General features: G+C 40.9%; 2 protein-coding genes across 2 annotated transcripts; both read right to left on the bottom strand.

Moving 5' to 3' along the window:
* Positions 1-738: 738 nt before the first annotated feature.
* On the bottom strand, positions 739-16,160 carry rgs22 (regulator of G protein signaling 22). The gene is given in 26 exon segments (XM_022753577.1): positions 739-829; positions 910-1,014; positions 1,616-1,715; positions 2,003-2,137; positions 2,245-2,268; positions 2,401-2,427; positions 2,516-2,695; positions 2,808-2,970; positions 3,957-3,976; positions 4,513-4,554; positions 5,423-5,587; positions 7,534-7,696; positions 7,891-8,081; positions 8,919-9,011; positions 9,126-9,320; positions 11,648-11,749; positions 11,918-12,040; positions 12,630-12,687; positions 13,694-13,855; positions 14,037-14,161; positions 14,399-14,753; positions 15,345-15,430; positions 15,559-15,741; positions 15,834-15,896; positions 16,014-16,042; positions 16,139-16,160. Coding segments are annotated over 26 exon segments (2,940 nt in total). The 3' UTR covers positions 739-800.
* An 821-nt stretch (positions 16,161-16,981) lies between these two features.
* On the bottom strand, positions 16,982-20,902 carry fbxo43 (F-box protein 43). The gene is made up of 5 exons (XM_022753570.1): positions 20,091-20,902; positions 19,182-19,934; positions 18,752-18,854; positions 18,264-18,461; positions 16,982-17,230 (listed from the first exon to the last, which is right to left on the bottom strand). Exons 1-5 carry the CDS (start codon positions 20,900-20,902, stop codon positions 16,982-16,984), a joined length of 2,115 nt encoding a protein of 704 aa, XP_022609291.1.
* Between the last annotated feature and the right edge of the window lie 603 nt (positions 20,903-21,505).

Raw genomic sequence — 21,505 nt, 5'->3', positions numbered from 1 at the left:
ACCTGGCCATCCATGCCTTAGAATGTAGGGAATTCTTATAAATTGCCTTTGAAAGATATTTTTTACTGATACAACAAACCACACAGAAAAAATCTGTGGGTTTAGAATCATAGAAACACATGAGTTAAAACACTTCTTATGCTAAGACATTTCAATGATCATACACTGTATTTAACACTAAAACAAATAAGATTTGTGTCAACTCAAAATTAGGGCTTGTTCAGTCAGTGTGAAGTCTCTTCAGTGTTGCAGATAAAAAATGCACAACAACCAGGAGTCACTCAGATTGGTTTCACTCTGCAGAATAAGCTCTTGGTGTTTACATTCAGAGACTGTCTCATGCCAATGTTAAGTGCAATATTATATACATGTTGATGGAGATAAGATACCAGCTGTCAACCAAAATGTTTTTATAGATGATAAACTCCTTACATTGATGCCAACATATTGTTGCCTTTTATATTTGTTGTACCACTGAGTTCTATGTAAAATTTAAGTCTATTGCCTTCAGTGTATATAAATGGATATTAATAGAGAAATGTTTTAATAAAAAATATTAAGTGATATTCTATCATTGTGTACTATGTCCAAAAAGAAATCTAAATACCAGTAAGGTTAATTACATTTGTCTTTACCTCAGTGAAAACAGTTCCATCCAGACATCTGCTAGGACTGATACAGAAGCAAAATGGATGTAAGAATCAGCAGGTGTTTGTTACACTGGGTTTGAAAAATATTCTTACATCATCTATAAACCCAGCCTCAACCTTTGTCGCTGTCAGCCACCCTGAGCTTTGGTTTCATTTCATGTTGCAGGCTCTTAAACCTCCTGCAATAAAGCATGAGAGTCAATTAGGTTCTGGAGGCAAAGTGTTGCATCAGGCCGATGACGAAGCACTGTTCACTTACTGTTATATCTGTGACACTGTTTACTGTCTGCTGTTGAGGAGCGATGTGACTGCCTGTGGCTGTGCTTGCTGCCTGCTGAGTTGACACTGCAGTAAGAGGAGGAGTCTGGAGAGGAGAGAAAGACATGGATCACTTAATGAGTTGAATGTTAAGTAGAAAACACCTCCCTCCTCAACTGTGGACTTTCTTCTATCTCTGTATCTGTCATACATGTTCTCTCAGGCTGAGCTTGTCTCCACCAGGAAACAGCGATGAGCTCCATCTGTGCTCCTCTGTGTTAATAGTTCTTTTCTATACCTTCCCATTAAAACACTATTTTCACTCTGCTTCATTTCCATTCAAACTCATTCTTAATGTTTAGCACCACACTTCATTTCCATATCCATGTAGTGTGGACTCTGACTAACTCCTGCACAGAATATTGACACTTAATAGACAGGCTGAAGTGGCTGTTTTGGCCAGAGTTCCACATAATGAGACAGCTCTGACATGTGGAGGGGGTCGGGTTGACAATGTTTTGGCTTCAACTGCCAGGTAATATCACAGCCTTGGAAATTTAGCTTGGATTTTACCGTGGGAACGACTAAATATCATTTCAGTGTTATGGTTTCCCGAATTTACTGTAACTACTACTCTAAAAGTCAAAAGTGCTGGATATGGGAGTTTCACTGAGCCCTGGGAGAGAAAGGGAGGTGTGTGTGTGTACCTGAGGCAGTGGAGAACGATGCTTCCAGCTGACTCTTTTTCCTCAGCAGCACCTCCTCCCTCTTCAGAGCTGCCATGTACTTGGAGTAGGACCACGACAGCTGAGGGAAAATATCCAGAAATCGAGTCAAATCTAACATGATTAGAAAAACGGTTCAGTTAGAGAGTTGCCTTCATAGTCTGTGGTTGGAACTGATGAGGCCTTCATGCTGTAATCGAGTTTATCTTCATCACTGCAGTTTTTATTTTAATATGTTGAACTTTCAGATTTCCAAATGAAATAATTTAATTTGGTTTGACTTTCTTCATATGAGACATTTTACACAAACACATCTTCAGCTCTACCTTCATCATGTTTCCCAGTGAGGAACATCAGAGTGCTGCTTACCGGCTGTGTGGGAGACGGCAGCACTCTGCTCTGTGTCCTCCACTGCTTTTTTCCACTTCTCCCCTCTCGTTCTTCTTCTACATTGCCCATGTCCTCCTCCTCTCTACAACTGGATTCGTCTGACTCCTGCTCTTCCTGCACAACAAATCAGGTTGAATGGAGATTTTAATGTTGCAGTAATATAAGAAATTGTATAACCACATTCTTTTAACTGTCTTATTTATTTTCCTTTGTTTCCTCACCTGGGCTCTCCTCCTCTCATCCACCTCCTCCTCCTCTTCCTCTTTCCTCCTCTGTCTTCTCACTCTGGCTCTGTGTTTGACTCGTTTCTCCTGCAGTAGAGGAAGGAGTTGCTTCTCTTCGACACTGCTGCTCAGCTCTTGAAATTCAGGCCAAACCTTCAGCAGTTCACTGAACACTGACATCTACATGAACAGAACAAAGACATTCACATGAAGCACACAAACAGGAAAAACAATGCAAACCGTTCTCTTAGACACATACACACACCACCTGTGCTTCTCTGAAGATGTAAGGGCCGAGCTTGTGGCGTTTCTCCAGAATGTGCTGGGCCTGCTCAGGAGGGATGTCTATCTGCAGACTGGGGGGCATGGACGAATTGATAAAACAGTTGATGATGGTGGAGATCTTCTGCTGGATGGTGGCCTCGTCGCTGTGAGAGTGACAAAGGTCCTTCACACAAGAGGAGAGGTGACAGAGGAGAAATGGAAGGTAGAACCTTATTAAGAGAATAAAATTAAAGACAATATTTTAATTTAAAACAAATATCTAACTTTGTTTTTACCTTATACCTCTGGACCTCCAACCAAAAGAGCATGTCGTTCTCCAGGAAGTCTCCCTTCAGGGAGACAAAGTGCTGGAATTGCAGACAGGTGACAGGGTTGAGTAAGATCTGTCGAAACAGGAGAATCTCTTTGGAAGAACTCATCCATAAACCCTCAGCCTGCAGGTGGACGAGACAGAGGAGACAGAGGTTTTCAAGGACACAGTAAGGTGTTAAATAAACCCCCCCCCCCGCCAAATAAATGAATGAAAATGTATTATTACTTACTGGTGCAAATATAACAAGAAAACATTATACATAGAGCAGTAGAAGATCCAGTGAGTGTGCTCTTGAACAACAGCAGTGAATCTGTGACCTCTGAGCTACAGTCTTAGCTCACAGAAAACTGAGATAATGATCCTCCTTTATTCTGAAAACCTGGTCTTTGCCAATGATGAGATAATGATCACAAAGATGATAGTCACAATCATGTATGAAAACTCCTTCCTGCAATCATCCTGCTTAAGACGTGAAACGCTCATGGTTTATATCTACGTTCTACTGTGGAGCTGAGATGAGGAGACGGGAACAGAGCTGCATGGAAAACACTCCAAAGACTATTAAAAGAAGGTTAGTAATGCTGATGCTTTAATCTTATTTATCCTGGATCCAATTTGGGAAAACCAACCACAAGGCCCAAATGGTATTTGACAAAGCCAGTGCTTGAAGCCAAGTCATGAACTAAATCACACATGCTTTCAGGCCAGGAAATGCCTTATTTTTCTCAATTCAAAATATCCAGCGTCCCCCGAGGATTTCTTCTTACCTTCCAGGCTTTTCTTCTCGTTCCGCGTCGATAGTAGACGTGCTGCGAGAGCCTGTCTGCTGCTTGGGGCTACCACACACAGAAACACACACACAAAGGTCAAAAGTCAGAAACTGAATAAACTAGGATTAACAGGCTCACTGAACACCTCTCAGACCTCACTGGTCTACGCTGCTCTCCGTCATTGGCAGTAACTGAAGCACTGGCTTCTTTTTTTACCTTTAACCTTCACTCAGTCTTCATTTCTTCTGATCTAACTCCTCTGAGCTCCTCTTTGAGAAATCTTCACCTCTCTGATGTCTTGTCCATCTCCCAACCCCAAACTCTTTCCTTGTCTTCATATTTTCCACCCTCCAACACATCTCTGCCTCCAGAGTGTAATGCTAAACTACACCTACCTCTCATTACCTAATGACAGTATCCATGTGACCAAACATAGTACACTTGATAACATAATGAGGCCCAGCAGCAGAATCTCTGGTGTTACCACTTGATGAGGCAACCTGAGAGAGCCACTGGACAGTGACAGCGTTTAGTGGTTTCTCACATTGCAGAGCTGCTAATGTGTCTGACTTCTTATCTCTGTCCACTCTCAAGGCCATTGTACAGCAGGGATCAAATGCTTTGATGCTAACAGTGGTACTTATCACAAGTACAGCTTACACAAGTTAGGAACTCAGAGTTATGCATTTCAGATCAAACCAACATAATTAACTTCATGCATGTGTTAAATATAGAAAGGCTGAGAATATTTATGCAGTAGCCAAAACTATCATTAATGGACGTAAACAAGCAAGAACAAAAAAAAACCTGAAGGTCATTGCTTTAAAGCATCAAATAATTCTATATCTGTCTTGGGTGTGTATGACCACTAATTATTTTGATATTAAGGATATTTACTGATGACTCCTGTTACAGAAGCTTCACAGCTGTGTCAGTAACCTGGATACATGTGACTGAGAATAAACATGAGAGTCTACAGCCACATTAGTGACTCTGTGTGGCTGTACTTTGAGCTAAATGTTAACATAAACATGCTACATGCTCAGAATGCTAACATAGCAGGTAATGAGTTTAGCATGTTAGCATGCTAACATTTATTAATTAGTGTTGAGTGAATAAAACATGTTGACATGACATGACATGTTGATGGAAAAGTTGAGGAATTCATTGTAATTACCAAAAGTAACTACAATGAATGAGGGGAACATGAATATTTATATCAAATTTAATGACAATCCCTCCCAAAATTATTGAGGTAATTCACTCTAAACCACAAATGTCAATCTGCTGGTGCTTCTAGAGGAAAAGTCATTAGGATACTCTGTCAGGGAACCACGGATGTCTGTACAAAATTTGGTGCCAACCCATTAAATAGATGCTGAGATGTTTCTCAGGATAAGTGAAAACTTTGGCCTTCAGGTCAGAGGATCATTGAAGTCGGTAGACTTTTTCCTCTGGGGACCATGAATATCTATACAAACGATTGTAGAAATCCATCCAATAGTTGAGAAATTTCAGTCAGGAGAAAAGTCCTGGACTGACCGACCAACAGATGCTGCTGGCTTGGCTAAAAACTATTTTACTGTTTGTTTGGATAAAAATAATATTTCCATAGTGAAATTAAAGTACTTAAAGTAACGTTTGTTCTGATTCCAACATCTGTAAACTTAATAATGACACCAGCTGTTAACAGCCATAGTTGTCCAAGGCTGTGGACCTCTAGTGTAACCAGCTATAGCCAAATGGTTGCATTTTAACTGATACCCTCTATAAATACAATAAAAGTGACAAAAATCGGGACATCTACCTTTGGTTTGTGTTTCTGTCGCTCTGTGAACTCTGCTGTGGACAGAAACTGAGGCAGCCATGTTTTCTCAATGTGATGCCTGACGATGTCCTGGATCTCCACAACAACCACATTTGACAGACACTCCAACTTCAGACGCTCCAGTCCACCTGCCAGATGCATTATCTACAGACACAGAGACACACACACACAGACACAGAGACACACACACACAGACACAAAGACACACAGACAGACACAGAGACACACAGACACAGAGACACACAGACACAGAGACACAGACAGACACACCCACAGCAGATGCCTGCCGATGGTCACATGTGTGTCCATGTGTTTGATATGAATGCTACAGAATGTCTGCGAGGCTGACGAGTGTACATGTCTAAAGATTTCTATGAAACCACATGAAGCACATGAGGTGGTGGACAAATTCAGAGAAAAACTGCCCGCAGTGGGAAGCCCAACTGAAAACTCCTTCCTGATTCCTGCTGTGCTCTTCATCATTCCCACAATCCATGCGTTCTCTTCATCTTCCCTGTCTGCTTTCTGTCTTCATACATCGATCTGGCCGTGTCTCCCTGTTTATATCTCCTTTATATTTTCTCTCATCTCATTTTGCACGCACACAGGCATGCATGCACACACTCACTCACACGCCGGCTCCAGAAATGAGAACCAGTCATGGCACTGGAGTGGGAGTCAGTAGATGAAAGGAGGCCAATCTGTGTCTGGATGACTGAGTGATTGAAAGAGTGAAGGGCCAAAGCAGTAAAGCTGTCAGTCTCTACATTGCTCACGCAGACAAGAACCAACGCTGAGATGGAATGGCAGCAGCCAGATCCGATCCTACACAGTTAGAAGCACTAAAATTGGCATTCTCGTTCAAATGCATAGTTATAGTGATTATTTTGATGGTATTTATGAGATGAGGATAACAAATGACAAAGGTCATGCACCAGAGTTGAATTCATGTCAACAAGTACACTGAGTGTCTCTCTCTTAACCAAGTAAGCCACAAGAACATCCTAAAATCAGGGTTAATCAATGGCCATTATTATTTAATATGTCATGTAAGAGTGATTCCAGGGGCGCTTGTACTTCTGGTTGCCTGAGAAATTGTAGAATAGCTCAGCTAATTTGAAAACAATAGGGAACACTACCTGCTGCATTATCAATCTAGTACTGCATGAATGTGGAAATAGAGCTAAAAGTAATACAGAAATGGCTGGAATAATGAAGCATTAAATAAACAGTTGAAACTGTTACTGCTAGCTGGAAGCAATGGATTAACAGTTGGTATTAGCTAAAAGTAATGAATAAACAGCTGCTAGCTGGAGCTGAATGTATCAGCTAAATGTAAATGGTAGAACGTCCAGCTTCAGCCATTCCAAGTGCAAACGACCAAACAAACTGTTAGTGCAACATTATGAAAACATTATTGCTCAATATAATTACTAAAATTAAAACCATTTTAAATGAACACATTTGGAACATGCAGTAGTGTCAGTGAAGGGGTGCTTGAGTTTATCTGACAAGGCTGAGGGGAACCACAGTCCTGTAACACATATAAAATAACACTGTTTGCTATGACAGTGTAATAACCACAGCTATCTTTAGTGTCCAAAAAAGGACAATTAGGTTCACCGCTGCCTGTCCCATCTACTCATCCTACTTTCACACACCATGACCTCCTGCAGTAACCCTAGAATCTCAGAAACCTAATCTCAGACTATAAATGTCAGGAGAGATTTCATCCTAGTGTCATTGTTACAAGAGCAGATCTTCTTTGTCATCCCTGGATCCAAACCACACTCCTCTTCTGCTCCTCCTTTTAATTCTAACCATGTCTTCTCATCCCTGTTCCCTAACGACACCCTGCTGTCAGAGCTGTCAGCGTGAAGTCTGCAGAAATAGTGTGAGAGCCACAGCAGCCTCTGTTTATCACTTGTGAATGCTCAGCCACAACTGGAGCTCACATCTCATCTTTGGATTGCCATGTTGTAACAATCTTCACAATATTTCAAACTCAGTGGAGACAACACCAAAATGGGTACAATTGCTAAAAACATACTGATGAACATACTGGTTTTCAAAATATGTAATTGACATACATCATTCTGTTGTTGTGTGGAGGCAGGGCTGTCAGGACCAAAGAAGTACTTCCTGTTGAGGTATTTGGTTGCAATGTGAGAGGACCTCTCTTGTTTGACAGCCTTGTCCCGCTGAGGAGTCCTCCTGTACTGCTCCAAATCCAGCCAACATGTCAGATGAACACTGTGCAGAAACACATGTTCAGAACACACGTGTTACTTTCACATAAACTTCAGTGCAATGTATTGTATACATCTAGCCCCTTTTATACTCATATATAATATATTGCTGTGAATATACTGTGCATATGTTGGTGTGGGGGCATATTGTTAAAAATAAAAGTCTGATGATAAAGCTATCTGAGTTACAGAGGTTACCTGGCATCCTGATTCTGGAGGAAAGACATAAAGTGCCGAATCTCGTGGCGATGACGAAGTAAGGAACCTAGACGGTAACCTTGGTAATTTGGAGACGCACTGGACCAAGAGATAGGTGCTTGGAGGCCCTTTGAGGAGGGAGTAGAAGAAGCAATAGGAGAGGGAGATAGTATGGACCCAGACTGCTGCACCTGCAGGGGAGATACAGCAAGAGGAGCCAGAGAAATAAAAAAAGAGGTGGCATAAAAAACAAGAAAGAACTAGAATTACTGCCTTGCTGTTTTCTGCCTCCACCCCTCAGATTCAGGTCACATCCCTGTTTAACCAGAATCACACAAAAAATGAACCATTTGTATAAAATTTGGTCATAATTGTTGTGTGAAGTCTTAAGTGTTTCCTGAGGTCATTGTGACCTTTGACCTTTTTTCACCAAAGTCTAATCAGTTCGTCCAGAGTCCGAGTGAATATTTGTACCAAATTTGAAAGGATTCCCTTGAAGAGTTCTGGCGATATTGCGTGTCACTTTGACCTTTGACCACCAAAATCTAATCATCCTTGAGTCCTAGTGAATGTTTGTGCCAAATTTCAAGAAGTTCCGTTGAGGCGTTTCTGAGATATTGTGTCCACGAGAATGGGACGGATGGAGGGACGGACAGACGGACAACAATCTCTGGCTGTCACCGGAGCAGAGGCATAAAAACAGGTGTGGTTCAAAACTCTTAACAGTGATTTTTCCACATCACCTCATACCTAATACTGCCTCGTAGATGCTCTAAAGTCACATGGATCATTTCTTCTATATAACAGCAGTATGACACCATTGTAAACGGGATGTTCATGCCAAGTAATACAGGCTTGGAACAGCAGATTATCAACAGTGTTACTAAGCAATACATAAACACTGGAAAGAAACCATTTTCACATTAATTTTTACATTAGCTATGTTCACAGGTGTGTGTTTATTGGCGGGTAACAGCGCACCAACATTTTAAAAGTCTGTGGTATTCATTGATGCTGTGTGACCTGACCTGTTTCAGTCGGTGCTCTGATTCCTCATACACACTCTGGAGTTCAGTGTACTCCTGACTTTCAACCCTGTGGACCTCCTCCTGCACACACACCTAGAAACACACAGACATAAAGCCACTCATAACTGCAATGATTAGTTGATTAATTAAAAGAAAACTGACAAAGTATTTTAATGATAGTTGAAGTAATTTGTCATTTGTGGTTACCTTCTGGAAGGACTCTTCATCCCTGCCTACCAGCAGTGTCCATGGCTGCAGCAGGATGTTCAGGGTGTGTTCCTCAACCTCGTCAAACAGCTCCTCAAAAGCCGGCATTAGTCTGTTGTACACCTTCCTCCTGATCTCCTCATCCACACCAACGCTCCTTCTAGCAGAGGTGTACAGATATGTGGAGTATAGGAGCTGAGGAGAGGAGAGGAGAGGAGAGGAGAGGAATATGTCATCACTTCAGAAACATTTCTCCTCAGTACTGCCATCACTTTCATCATCACCATTGTTCAGTGCTCTCATACACAATATTCACTATCTGTCATCACTGCTGCATCACACCACATAAATGTCAGTCTTTTAACCCTGTTGGCCACGACACTATGGAAACATCTTCTAAATTTCATTCCTCTAGTGAACTAAAGGTTAACTGAAGGAAAATAAATTTCACTGTGCGGTATTCTGGACCATACCGCTTTACTTTCCTCCCTGGTCCAGCTGTAGCCAGACAGGGTGGTTCTGGGTGAGTGGACTGGCGCAGACCTGGACGGGAGGGGGGTCTGACTCACTTGTTTTTATGGGGGTTTAAATCTCCCCACTTAGTGACGGGTAAAGAGGGTGGAGAGAAGCCGCGGGGACAAAGGGAATGACAGGCCAAGAGAGTAGGCAAAAAGGTCAGGTGTGTATGTGTGTGCACAAGGGTAACGAAATGTTACACTCAATATCTGTTTCATTACCTTTTTGATTACATTTTAAGACATTTGCTCTGTTTTTTAATTTGTTGTGATTCATCATTTTGCCTGGCGTCCTCTCTAAAGGCGGCCTCTTTATCACTCTGGATATTGTGTTCCTCTGTATTAAGTATCTTCATTTAAGTTTTAAATTGGCTACAACTTCTTTTCCCCATAAAGAAACATGAGTTACATGAATATAACTATTTTTTATTACTTGAAATTAGTTTGATATTGTACAGATGGCTTCAGTGAGACTTGAAGAAACTTAAGAAAAATTCATGAAATCATGAACAATTTATTATCTGAAATAGTGTGTTGCTATGTTTTGGCTAAATGAAAATGAAGTTATCCTGAGACGAGTGTTTTATGACAGGAAAAACCCACAGATGCACCAAGTTACCAGAAACTATCTGCTGAACCAGCCTGAACTCATCTCTATAGACATCAATGCACTCAGTCTCAAATTGAAACAGTAAAAAGGCATAATAAAAAAAAAATCACAACCCGCTATGCATTTCATGTATGTGTAAAATAGAGAAAATACTTTGCTTTCAGGGATTATTGTTTTGTAGACAAAGATGCTTCCCTCTCCTTTATTTACATTTTCTAATATTATTAATTTGCTCATACTTCCAATATGTGTTAAATAGCTACTGAGATTAGTTTAGTTAATATCACCTTAGGTCACTAACTTAACATCTGAGTCGGTAGTTAATTAAGTATTTTTATAATAATAATAATAATTTTATTTATATAGCACTTTTCTTAACAAAGTTACAAAGTGCTTTAAGAAAAGTAAAGAAAAGTAAAACCAGATAGAAGAAAAAAACAAAGTGAGCAACATAAGAAGTGTAAGACAGCATAATAAAAAACATCTAAATCAACATTATGCAAAAAGATCTGACAGCAATAAAATATGTAAAAACAATAATAAGGGATAAAAATAAAAAATAAAACATGAATCTGACATTACCAAAAGCTAAGACAAAGAAATCTGTATTAAGAAGATTTAAAGGAAGATAAAGAGTTACGCCAGTCAACGCCTGATTTGAATCAGAAGAGATTTCCAGGGTGTCGGGGCTCTAATATCAAACGTCCAGTCACCCTTAGTCACAAGCCTTGACCTTGGGAGGACCAGCAGACCTCCATCCGCCGATCTCAATTCTCGGTTGGGCATATACCATGTCAATAAATCAGAGATGTAATTGGGGGCAGAGCCATTTAAGGCTTGAAAGTCAGTAATAAAATTTTAAAATCAATCCGAAATCTAACAGGGAGCCAATGAAGGGAGGCAAGCACCGGAGTCATGTGATTGTACCTGTTAGTTCCAGCAATAAAACGAGCAGCAGCATTTTGCACGAGCTGAAGACAGTGGATGGAGGCCTGGCTGATACCTGGATAAAGTATGTTGGGGTAATCAAGCCAAGAAGAACTAAAAACATGTATAACTTTTTGTAGGTCAGTGATTCATAAAAATGATCTAATTTTGGAACTGATCTCTGAGCTGGGAAAAAAAAAGATTGAACCACATGTTTGACTTGGTTGTCAAAGCTCAGGTTGGCATCAAATATTACCCCTAGATTCCTCGCAGCCAGCTTAATATAATTGGAGAGGTCACCAAAATTTGCACTGAGAGAGCCAGTCCCCTCCAGGTCTGCGCCAGAAGGCAGTGTGAGATGAATGTAGAAAATTCTCCAGTGAAATCTGTGTGTGTGTGTGTGTGTGTGTGTGTGTGTGTGTGTGTGTGTGTGTGTGTGTGTGTGTGTGTGTGTGTGTGTGTGTACTGACCTGTGCCTCTCTCTGTACTCTGTACGGGTCCATCCCATCCTGGTAGAACAGCTCATGGTAGTGCCGCAGATCAGTCCAGAAGTAAACTGCATTCTCCCAAAGCTGAGACAGGACATTGGAACAACAGTGTTTTGACTGAACTGCTCAACATTGTGATTACAAAGATGTTATCCACTATCTTGGATGTATAACAGCCATAATTGAATGTGATGGACTATGCAGACTTAATGTGGAATTTAGTGCATTAAAATCCAATAGTTCTCGTTGTACCTGATTTCCAGATTGTACACAGAAGTGTGTGAAGTACAAGCCGGCACGTGAGTCTACACTGAGAGCCTGTAACATCTTTTCCATCCTCCTGCCTTCCAGAAACTGACTTCTGCCAGAGCAGAACTGATGAAGTACAGACAAAGACAGGAAAACTTTTAATACAATCACCAAAATAATTTATGTAAAAAGAAAACTTTAATCTAGGGCTACAACTCATGATTAGTTTCATTATTTATTAATTGGACAATTATCTTTCAACAATTCACCACTGAGCTCCTACAATGCGCAAAAAAAAGTGAAAAATTCAAATTTCACAAAACCCAAGGTGATATCTTACTGCTTGTTATTGCTAGAGTCCAAAATTCAAAGATACTTGAATTGTAATGATATAAAACAAAGAAGTGAAGCAAGTTCTCATATAGGAGAAGCTAGAATTGAATGTTTAGCATTTTAGTATGATAAATGACTTACAGTATGGTATTTGATACCAGTTTTTTTTTGTGTTGTATTTTTGCTTCATATCACAAGCTGCTTCCCACCTTCAAACCTTTTTTCACCCAGACCTATCGCATCCACCCACTGTGCCTACCTGTGAAGAAACAGTATGGGAGGCTCGAGACAAGCGGGTGTCAGGGACGAGGGGAGGCAGGGTTAAAGAGTCAAGGTGGAGTTGTCTCCCTGATGGACAGCTATTCCACCACCACAGCCCCACATTAGAGGTGTCATCATGGTCTTCATGAACACACTGAGACTTCCAGAACCGTGGGGCCCTGTGGGGGATGAAGAGAGAATATTACAAATGATATTTATCTATATAAAGCTTTGGGCATATAGTGGTCATTGAAGAGGTTCTAGGGATGGTTTTAGTGGTCAGTGGTTTTAAGAAGGGTCTAGGGGTCCTTTAGGAGGTTATGGAAGTCTTTTAAGGTTGTAGTGGCCAGTGAAGTCCTAGATGTCCTCTAAGAGTTTCTAGAGATCTTTTGGACGTTGTAATGATCATTGAGAAGATTCTACATGTAGTTTTGGAAGGTTTAACGGTCAATGAGAAGGTTTTAGAGGTCCAGCTTCAAAGCCGTCTTGGAAGTTTTAGTGGTGCTTTAAGAGGTCCCAGTAGTCCTTCAGAGGGTTTCTAGTGGGTCTTTAGGAGATTCTGGTGGTCATTAAGGAGATTGCAGGTGTCTTTTGGAAGTTGTTGTGGTCTTTTACAAGGTCCTAGTTGTTCTTCAGGAGGTTTCTAGGGGATCTTTAGGGGATTTTAGGGGTCCTCTTTTGTCTATTTGATGTTGTATTGCTTTATGTAGTATGTTTTTAATGACTTGTTGAAATGAAGAGGACGACTCTGGGCTTCCTTCCTCTCCTGCACAATTAATATATCTTTTTTTACAATGTAATATTTTACTGTAACTTCTGTGCAAATAAACTAAACTGAAAGTAAACTATGTGGTGATAAACCTAAAGGAAATTGTGCAGTGACGTTTACCACCATCAGCAAAACACCAAATGAGGAACTGTCCTTTGGAAGTGTAGAGTACAGTACACTTTATGTATTCATGACAAGGGGCACTGGTTTGTTCTGGAGGCTCATGGTGGAACGTCACATCACTAACACAGTTGGTCTGTTTTCCTTTAATTTATCCCACATGTATATATACATATACATACAGATGGGTCCAAAAGTCTGACACCACTTGAATTTCCCATTAATGTCAATGGGGAAAGTGGTCTTTCACTTTCACAGACATTAGGAAGTTTAATACAGTTAAATGTGACTCTCACCAGTAGTAGAGCAGAGCCTCAGTGAGGCAGGGCTGAACTGAACACAGTTTCTCTTCTGTCCAGCAGGGGGAGGTCTTCAGTTCCAGTCTGGAGAGCAGCTCTGTGTTCAGGCTGCTCTGACTGCTGCTCAGCAGGTACCGGCTCCTCATCAGGACCAAGTACCTGGAAAATAAATACCACATTAAATCATATTTGATACTTTTATTTTCATTATATCTTTTAAAATACAAACATTGTATTTGTTTTTGTAGTTGCTGTTGCCACTCTGACCTCTGCATCAAACCATGCTTGCAAAACATCCGCTGGCTTTTGAATGGTAAAAAAAGACCAAGTTGATGTTCACCTGTTCTTCCGCTCTCTGTGCTGTGTAGCTTTCAGTTTTTCTATATCCATCCAGAGATTAATTAGCTTTTCCCCTGGCGTTCCCCGCAGAAACTCCTTGAACGCATCCAAGCCTGGTCTATTGCCCTGGCAACAGCTACCATGGCAACAAATATCAGGGACATTTTCATGGTCTGTGTCCCTACTCCTCCTTTTGCCTTCTTGAACTTTCTCTTTCTTCCCCTCCAGTCTTTCTCTGCCTCCATTAGGTGAATGTTGGCAAACTTTACATTCACAGGGTTTATCTGTGCTGGTACAATGTGTCTGGTCTACTGACTTGCTGAAACAGCCAGAAATGTTTTGCTGTCTCTGATGATCCATTACTTTCAGGGCATTGTTGAGCACCTGTTTAACCACTCCAGCAGCCAGGTACTCCAGCTGTAGTTGTGAAGACTCAAAATCCCGGCCGCTGGACTCTTGGAGATGTTGCCTCTCTGAGTTGCCAGCTGATGGCAGGTTGGAGGAGCAGGAGGAATATGAGGAGGGAAAAGAGGAAAAGGTACAAGGGTTGTCTGGCTCAGAACAGCTGGAGAAACATCTGGATGATTCCATGCATTCTGCATTGATATGTTCCCTCTGGCCAGAGGGTTGATATGTGAAGTTGGTGGTTCGGCTTGAGCTTCTTTTCCTTCTCTGGATACAGAGGTGGGGGTCCCACTGAAACAACAACTTGGCAAGTCTGGGAAAGACCAGAGAGAACTGATACACCACCATTCACAGAATACACAAGCACACATTTTTCTGAAAGCATCACATAATTATTGCACATTAATAAAAATATGGAATGAACAAATTAGGTTATTGCTATTTCTCTTTCATTGCTTCCATGTGTAGGTTGCAAGTTAGCATAGGTCAGTCAGTCATCTGATCTGTACAGGGATGTGTTTCTAATGCCTGTCACTAGATGCATAAGGAATTAGGTGGACTAAAAGAACGTAGGGCAACAATCTTAAAACACAATTACAAGGCGTCCTATAACAATAACCATACTGTACTGAGTATAAGACTTCATAATCACTGACAAAAGCAGTCTTTGAAAATGATGATCACAATATGTGTCACAGCTAACTGAAGCATATCATCTTTAAAATATAGGCCAGTGGGTAAGCATTTCTCAAGGCTCTTGCAGAGCTGAATGACAGAAGTTATAGTATCTACATGACATAAACAACATAAAATGATCTAAATCTATGTACAATATAGAAGGTAAAACTACATTTGTTTTGTATGAATGGTAGGTCCAAAAACAAACTGACTCGCACTCACGTACCTGTATTCAATGTAGTAATCACTTTGAAGGAAAAAGGGGAATCTTTCCTCCATGATCCACTGAATTCCTTGTTCTCTGTCCAGACACTGCAAAGGTCAGGGAGACAGATACCTCAAGTCAACCCTCTAAAACTACAGCACAGACATCTGCCCATCATCAAAACCAAATATATTCAACTATTGATTTTCAAAAAAATGAATTATTCACTGCTTACATAAACAGTGTAATGGTTGTCTACAGGAGGAGTTCTGGTCAGCACTGTGGGGTTACTGGTAAGTAGTTGTGATTTGCTGCAGTGCAGGACTGTTCTCTTTCTTCTGCAGATAGATTCAGCTGCCCCACTCACCACCTCAAACAGCCCTGTCTCCTGGTTGTACTGCAAAGCCTCTGAGAAAGACTGGGAAAAGATGTTGGGGTATAAGAAGGGTTTTTTTTTTTTGTTTTTTGTTTTTTTAAATATGCTGCATGTATACATTAGGACTACTTTACCGGCAGACTTAAGAAGTCATTGAAGAAGTGAGCCAGCACATCATCAGAGGCCAGTGCGTGTTCCTGTATGGAAATAAAAATTGAGCGCTGAAACAGTCACGGTATAGAAATTCTGCCAACCCCAACCCAATGTTACAGAATTTATGAGGTTATGAAGCGTCAATTAAAACTTGTACTCACCAATTTACCAGCGGTGAGATGTGGAAACTCTTAAAAAAGAAAGAAAAACTTAAAGTAAGTTAGCAAACCAACATTAGTTCAACCCCCCCCCCCCAAAAAAAAAAGTAAATTGAAATTTCTCTTACCTGTTGAAACTACTCCACACATGTTCACCTCAAAAACAAAAACACAAATGCCTGTAGAGTATTCTGAAACTTAGGGCCCAGAAAGTCAAACCAAGCAGTTACATAGGGCGAGCCACAAACCTCTCAGTGTAATTACAGACACACTGCAGGTTGCTATGGAAGTGGACTCATTTTCAAAACACAGGGGGCAGTAAAAGTTTAACTAGAGCAGACCAGACAAACAAATACAGGTTTGTAGTTTTTGCAGTTTGAAACCTATTTTACCTTACCTACCTTACTTTATTCTAAATTAGTCCCGAACGTTACATTATCGTTACTGTCTAGAGATTGCTTAAACTTAATAGAAAGTCATGAAAGAACTACATTGCTGTTGCAAATAGGACAAGGTATGAACATACCACTAGATGGTGCCAAATACTGAAAAATCAATTTGTACAGATTACAATGGAGACCATCACAAATGAGACACATGACAGATATGTAAAAAACATAAAAAATCACCACATTTATTTAAAACTGATCTGAAAAACACATTGGTAAAAGTTGGAACTCTCAGAGGAATTCAAAAAAAACATTGTGTACACTTAAGTGTGCATGGAAAAGTACAACAGCAACATTCCTTCCTTCAAATTCATAATTAAAAACACAGAAGAAAGAATTGCATTGAAAAAAAAAAGGGGAGGAGATACAGTAGATAGACATGCACAGAGACAAAATGATGAGTACAGACGCTGTTCTCATGTATCAGCTAGAAATAATTTTCCTTGTCGCCAAGCCTTGTTTTTCAGAAATAATGCTAAGTTGACTTTGGCATCACAAGCAGGGAAACAGTTCACTTTGTTCTCATAGCCTCCTCACGTTCCGCTTGCTTTGAGCACTTCCTGGAAGAATTATGTCATTTTTGCGACGGCCTACAGACCGGCTGCCACATTCTCTAGAGCCATGAAAAGCACAGAAGCAGGATGTGCAAAACTGGAAACCACAATCAGCTCTGCTGCACACACCTTCCCCTTTCACCGAATGACACCTTGCAGGATGCTGACATCGAGGGCAAGGCTTGAGGCACTCATCATTGAAGAGCGTTTTGGCAATCTAAAAAGGAGAAAAAGTTGTATGAAATATCAGTGAAAAAGTCAGTGTTTTATTTGAACTTTCCTCACCTTCAATAAGGCAAAAGAGAAACTCTATTCACCCTCCACTGAGCAGCAATTAGGACAACATTGTAAACTATTATATATCCAAACAGTATTTGGACAGTTACATGTGTTCTGTTCTTCAGGCTGTGCTTCAGCACACTGAATTCAAAATAAAATAACTGACACAGCACTATAGTGACAAGTGGCAGCTTTCAGTTGACAGTATTGAAAGAATTGAGCGTGAGATACAGCCCCTTTAACACAGTGCACAGATTGCAAGGCTTCAACGTTAATTGAACACTTGGCTAATAAATGTTCCTGTGTGTTGTATCAGTGTTTGTTTATGCATAAGAGCTCACACAGCTGGTTGAGAGTTGACATTTAGATTGAGGGAGTAAAATGGCGACTCTGCAAGTGAACATAATTTTAAAAAACGTCATTCAGAGAGATATTAAAGTTAGTTGGTTTTGCCAAAATAAACAGTTGGGTATGTTCTAAAAAAGCAGGTGTGCACAGGAAAATTGGAAAATGGCAAACAACTCGGTAAATTGAGGAGCATAAATGTTGTGGATGTGCAGAAAATCGCTTGCATGGTAAAGAAAAATGTACGGCAAGACTGCACAGCAAATCTAGAATGCTCTCCAGGATGTAAGTGTACATGTTTCTTTGTCAACTGTGAGGAGATTTCATGACAATAACTTCAGATGATTCACCAAAAGATGCTATCAAAAAACAGAAAAGCCAGGTTGCAGTTCTCTAAAACATACAGAAAGAAACTGGTAGAATTTGTGTGGAAATGAACAGCTCGTGACCCAAAGCATACCAACATCTGTGGTTCTGTTATGGCTGACACCATGTATCAATCATTTTATTTCAAATTGAATGTTTTGAAGCACAGAGCCTAAAGAACAAAACATGTGTAGCTGTCCAAATACTTATTAGTCATTTAAATATTTTAGAAAATCTGGAGTAATGGTTTTAAAACTCACTTCTAGAAATTTCTCCCGTTTGCTGCTGCTGCCGCCTGAATGTGCAGCACGGTGCTGTAATTGGATTAAAGTGCTATTTGCTGACTGCGGGGTGCAGTAGCTAGAGGTCCTGGACTGGGCCTGAACCGTCTTGAGGGCCGACCTCTTGAGCAGAGTCAGTCTAGTCTCTGCGTCAGGGACATGGACAGCACCACCGAGCTATAAGACAACAGCAAAAAGTTGGAAGGTCATTTCAACCATTAGTCTCCATTACTTGACATCCACATTGTCAAACTGGATGAAAGTGAAACAATAACTCTAATGTTACGTCACACTAATTCCAATCAGACAGAAAACTACTGCTGTACTGGTCTCCATGAGCTGGGACCACACACACAACAGTTAATGTGAGTACAGATGTTTTTACCTTCTGTCTATCACTGGTATAATGACAAGAGACTGGACTGTCATTGGTCAGCCAGTAGTGGTTAATATAGCAAATCTCCTACCTCAAGAGTAGCCTTCAATTCACTCAGGTGGTTTCTTCTCCTAAAATTGGCTTGCTTGTTGTGTTGGATAATTTCATTCCAGCTTTTGCACACCCGACCACACCTGTCAAACAAACAAATGCAGGAATGAGACCAATACTTTTCAGCCCATACTTATGACTTATTTTCATACATGTATAATTTGGACTATAGTAATGTCCTGTACTTTGGTCTAAGATAAGCATCTATCATATGTTGTATGAATTCCAGGATTGTGTAGAACAACTTATGTCACCAATAATCATTGTTGGTTTAATCGATGTCAAACTGGGAAATTAAGAAGTAAGGAGTGTGCTGAATTATACAGTAGATGCAACAAAAATATTGAATATAAAAATTCTGCTTTGTATAGCTGTGATGAGAGCCAAGTTTGTTGACATGAACTCCTCACCTGTAGATACCCTCAGAGGTCAGGTGGCTGAGTATGACAGCCAGGATGTGTCTGAGGCTCCTCTTCTTCAGCTCTGTGAGTATGTCCATTTTCCCCAGGCCCATCTTCCTGCCAATCAGTCCTGCCAATGGCATGGTGGTCCTGAACGTCACCGGGGTCTTAGCCAGTTCTGCTGTGGACTTCAACTGCTCCTTCAGGCTAGGACTTTGGCCAGCAAACACGTAGGCTTTCTGCTGGCACATAGCATGAACCAACTGCAAAGCTGGAGTCAGAGAGAGATTGACTGGGGTTGTCGTGAGAGGAGTTACATCTGGATTAGCAGGAGCTATGCTATATGGCGTCATGTTTTCTGGCTTGGCCATGGTGGCTCTCAGTGGGGTGGTATAGTCTTGTTTGGCATAGGCCGAACCATCAGAGGTCATGCTATTACCACATTTAGTAGAGAGACCACTGCGAGGGGTGGCACAATCAGTAAAAACATCATCTTTAGATTGGCTGTGGCACTGATAAAGATGTTGATCCTTTCTGTCTGTTGGGTCTTCCTCAGACTGAGAGCCCCCTTCTTTAAGTGTAGAAAGCCTGTGCTGACGCTGAAAACGGGAGCGCCGCTTTGCCTCTACCAGATTAGGAGTTTCACAGTTTCTTCTGGAGGCAGAGAGCAGCAGCTCCTGGAATGAGCCATCATGGTCCACTGAGGAGTCTTCGGATTTCTCGACAGTCAGGGAACTGAAACCACTGTCTTCACACACAGACCTGTTGCAAGGGTAGTAGTGAGTTAATAGAGGCATGTTTTCTGATTATTGTAAATAACATTTCATTCATTACTTCTTCAAGAATTCAGTTTGGAAACAAAATTTTGAATGTTAAATGTAAAAAAAAAAAAAAAAAAAAAAAAAAAAAAAAACATACCTGATGCACTTGGGTGTATGTGTGGATGATGGTGTACACAACATGCTTAGGCTGTCATTTAGGCCATTTGTCACACCACTGACAGGTGATAGAGAGTTTTCCTTCCATGTGACAGGCAGGAATTTTCTAGAGTGTGGAGTCTCAATATTAATTTGATCAAAGGCAGATATGCTCCCACTGAAATCTGCATCTGAAAGTGAAACGCTTCTCTCAAAATTAGAGGGGAGACCAGAGTGGAGTTTACCATCCTCAAGAGTGGAGGTCCTCACCTGTGAGAAAAGGAGCCGACTCTTCCTACCAGATAATGGCAAGTACTGCTCCAGTTTTAAAGTGCTTGATGCTAAAGCCCCCATCACAGTGTCTAGAGAGTCAAACGATGCACTGAACCAGTGTTCAGAACTCGCACTAATGGAGGATTCAGTCCTTCTGGTGCATGGTGATCTTGTGTTGTCAGTTTTCACATCTGTGGTGTGTTTGCACATTAAAAGTCTGTGTCGCAATGAGGCATCTCTTTTATATACTTTAGGAGTTTCACACCAGCTAACTGATGATGGCTGCTGCACACCCCTGGATTCTTTGTCCAAAAATCTGACCGATTCTCTGGTCCTTCTTTTAGGTGTGACAGAAAGTCTGAGGTTCTCTTTAGGCGTTTCATTGAATTCTACAGGAGACAAAGACCTGGAGGAGTCAACTCCACTGATGCTCAGTGGACTGTGGAATAAACCTGAGTATCCACTGTCACAGCAGTCCTCATAACAATTCTGCCCTTTGCAGCTCTCATGGTAGACATTGGATTCAGGAGTGTACTGCATTTTCCTCCTCCTGTGTGCAAGCTTTGCCCCAAACACAGATTTCACCAAGAGCTGAGATGACCTGCAGAATACAAATAGTAGTAAATAATACTACTCTAGGACAACTGACAAACATGACATTAAAAGACACAGGACAGTGCCTGACAGGAAATGAGAGATTATGACTTGAAATACAAGGTGTATACATGACAAAACAAAGCTAAGTGTTATTTCTAATTAGGTGCTGTTATTTTGGACTCACTTTGATACAGGAGATGAGCCAAGTAATAAAACATGTTGAATTAGTCGGTCAGTCGCTATCGGCTTACATAGGTAACAGCTTGTGTAACACAAATTCAGCTGGTTCAACACCAAACATCAGCTGCTGTGTCGTCAGCGTTGCTATGAGAGCGCGTGCTGTCGATTTAAATTGTAGCTATGTGCTCTTCGTGATGCCGCTATTAAGTTAACTATAGCCGCCAAGAAGAAACAGCCTACCCGGACTAAGCTAGCAGTAGACCCCCGGGGATTCATGAGGACCAACAGCATCTCATTCCCAGTTACATTGACCTAACACCAGATAACGTATGAAAAATAGCGTGTCAGTGTGCCTTGAGGACAAAA

Source organism: Seriola dumerili, unplaced genomic scaffold (assembly GCF_002260705.1).
Source record: "Seriola dumerili isolate Sdu_G_001 unplaced genomic scaffold, Sdu_1.0 BDQW01000191.1, whole genome shotgun sequence".
NCBI lineage: Eukaryota > Metazoa > Chordata > Actinopteri > Carangiformes > Carangidae > Seriola > Seriola dumerili.
Note: the sequence above shows the minus strand (reverse complement) of the source record. Positions and strands in the feature narration are given on the sequence as shown.

Bases quoted from the DNA above. Each gene is read 5' to 3' on its own strand.
- fbxo43 (XM_022753570.1), bottom strand. From the start codon at position 20,902: ATGCAGTACACTCCTGAATCCAATGTCTACCATGAGAGCTGCAAAGGG. The intron at 19,935-20,090 runs GTATGTTTTTTT...CCCTTGCAACAG, and splicing joins CATACACCCAAGTGCATCAG to GTCTGTGTGTGAAGACAGTG. The intron at 17,231-18,263 runs GTGAGTTTTAAA...TCTCCTTTTTAG, and splicing joins AACGGGAGAAATTTCTAGAA to ATTGCCAAAACGCTCTTCAA.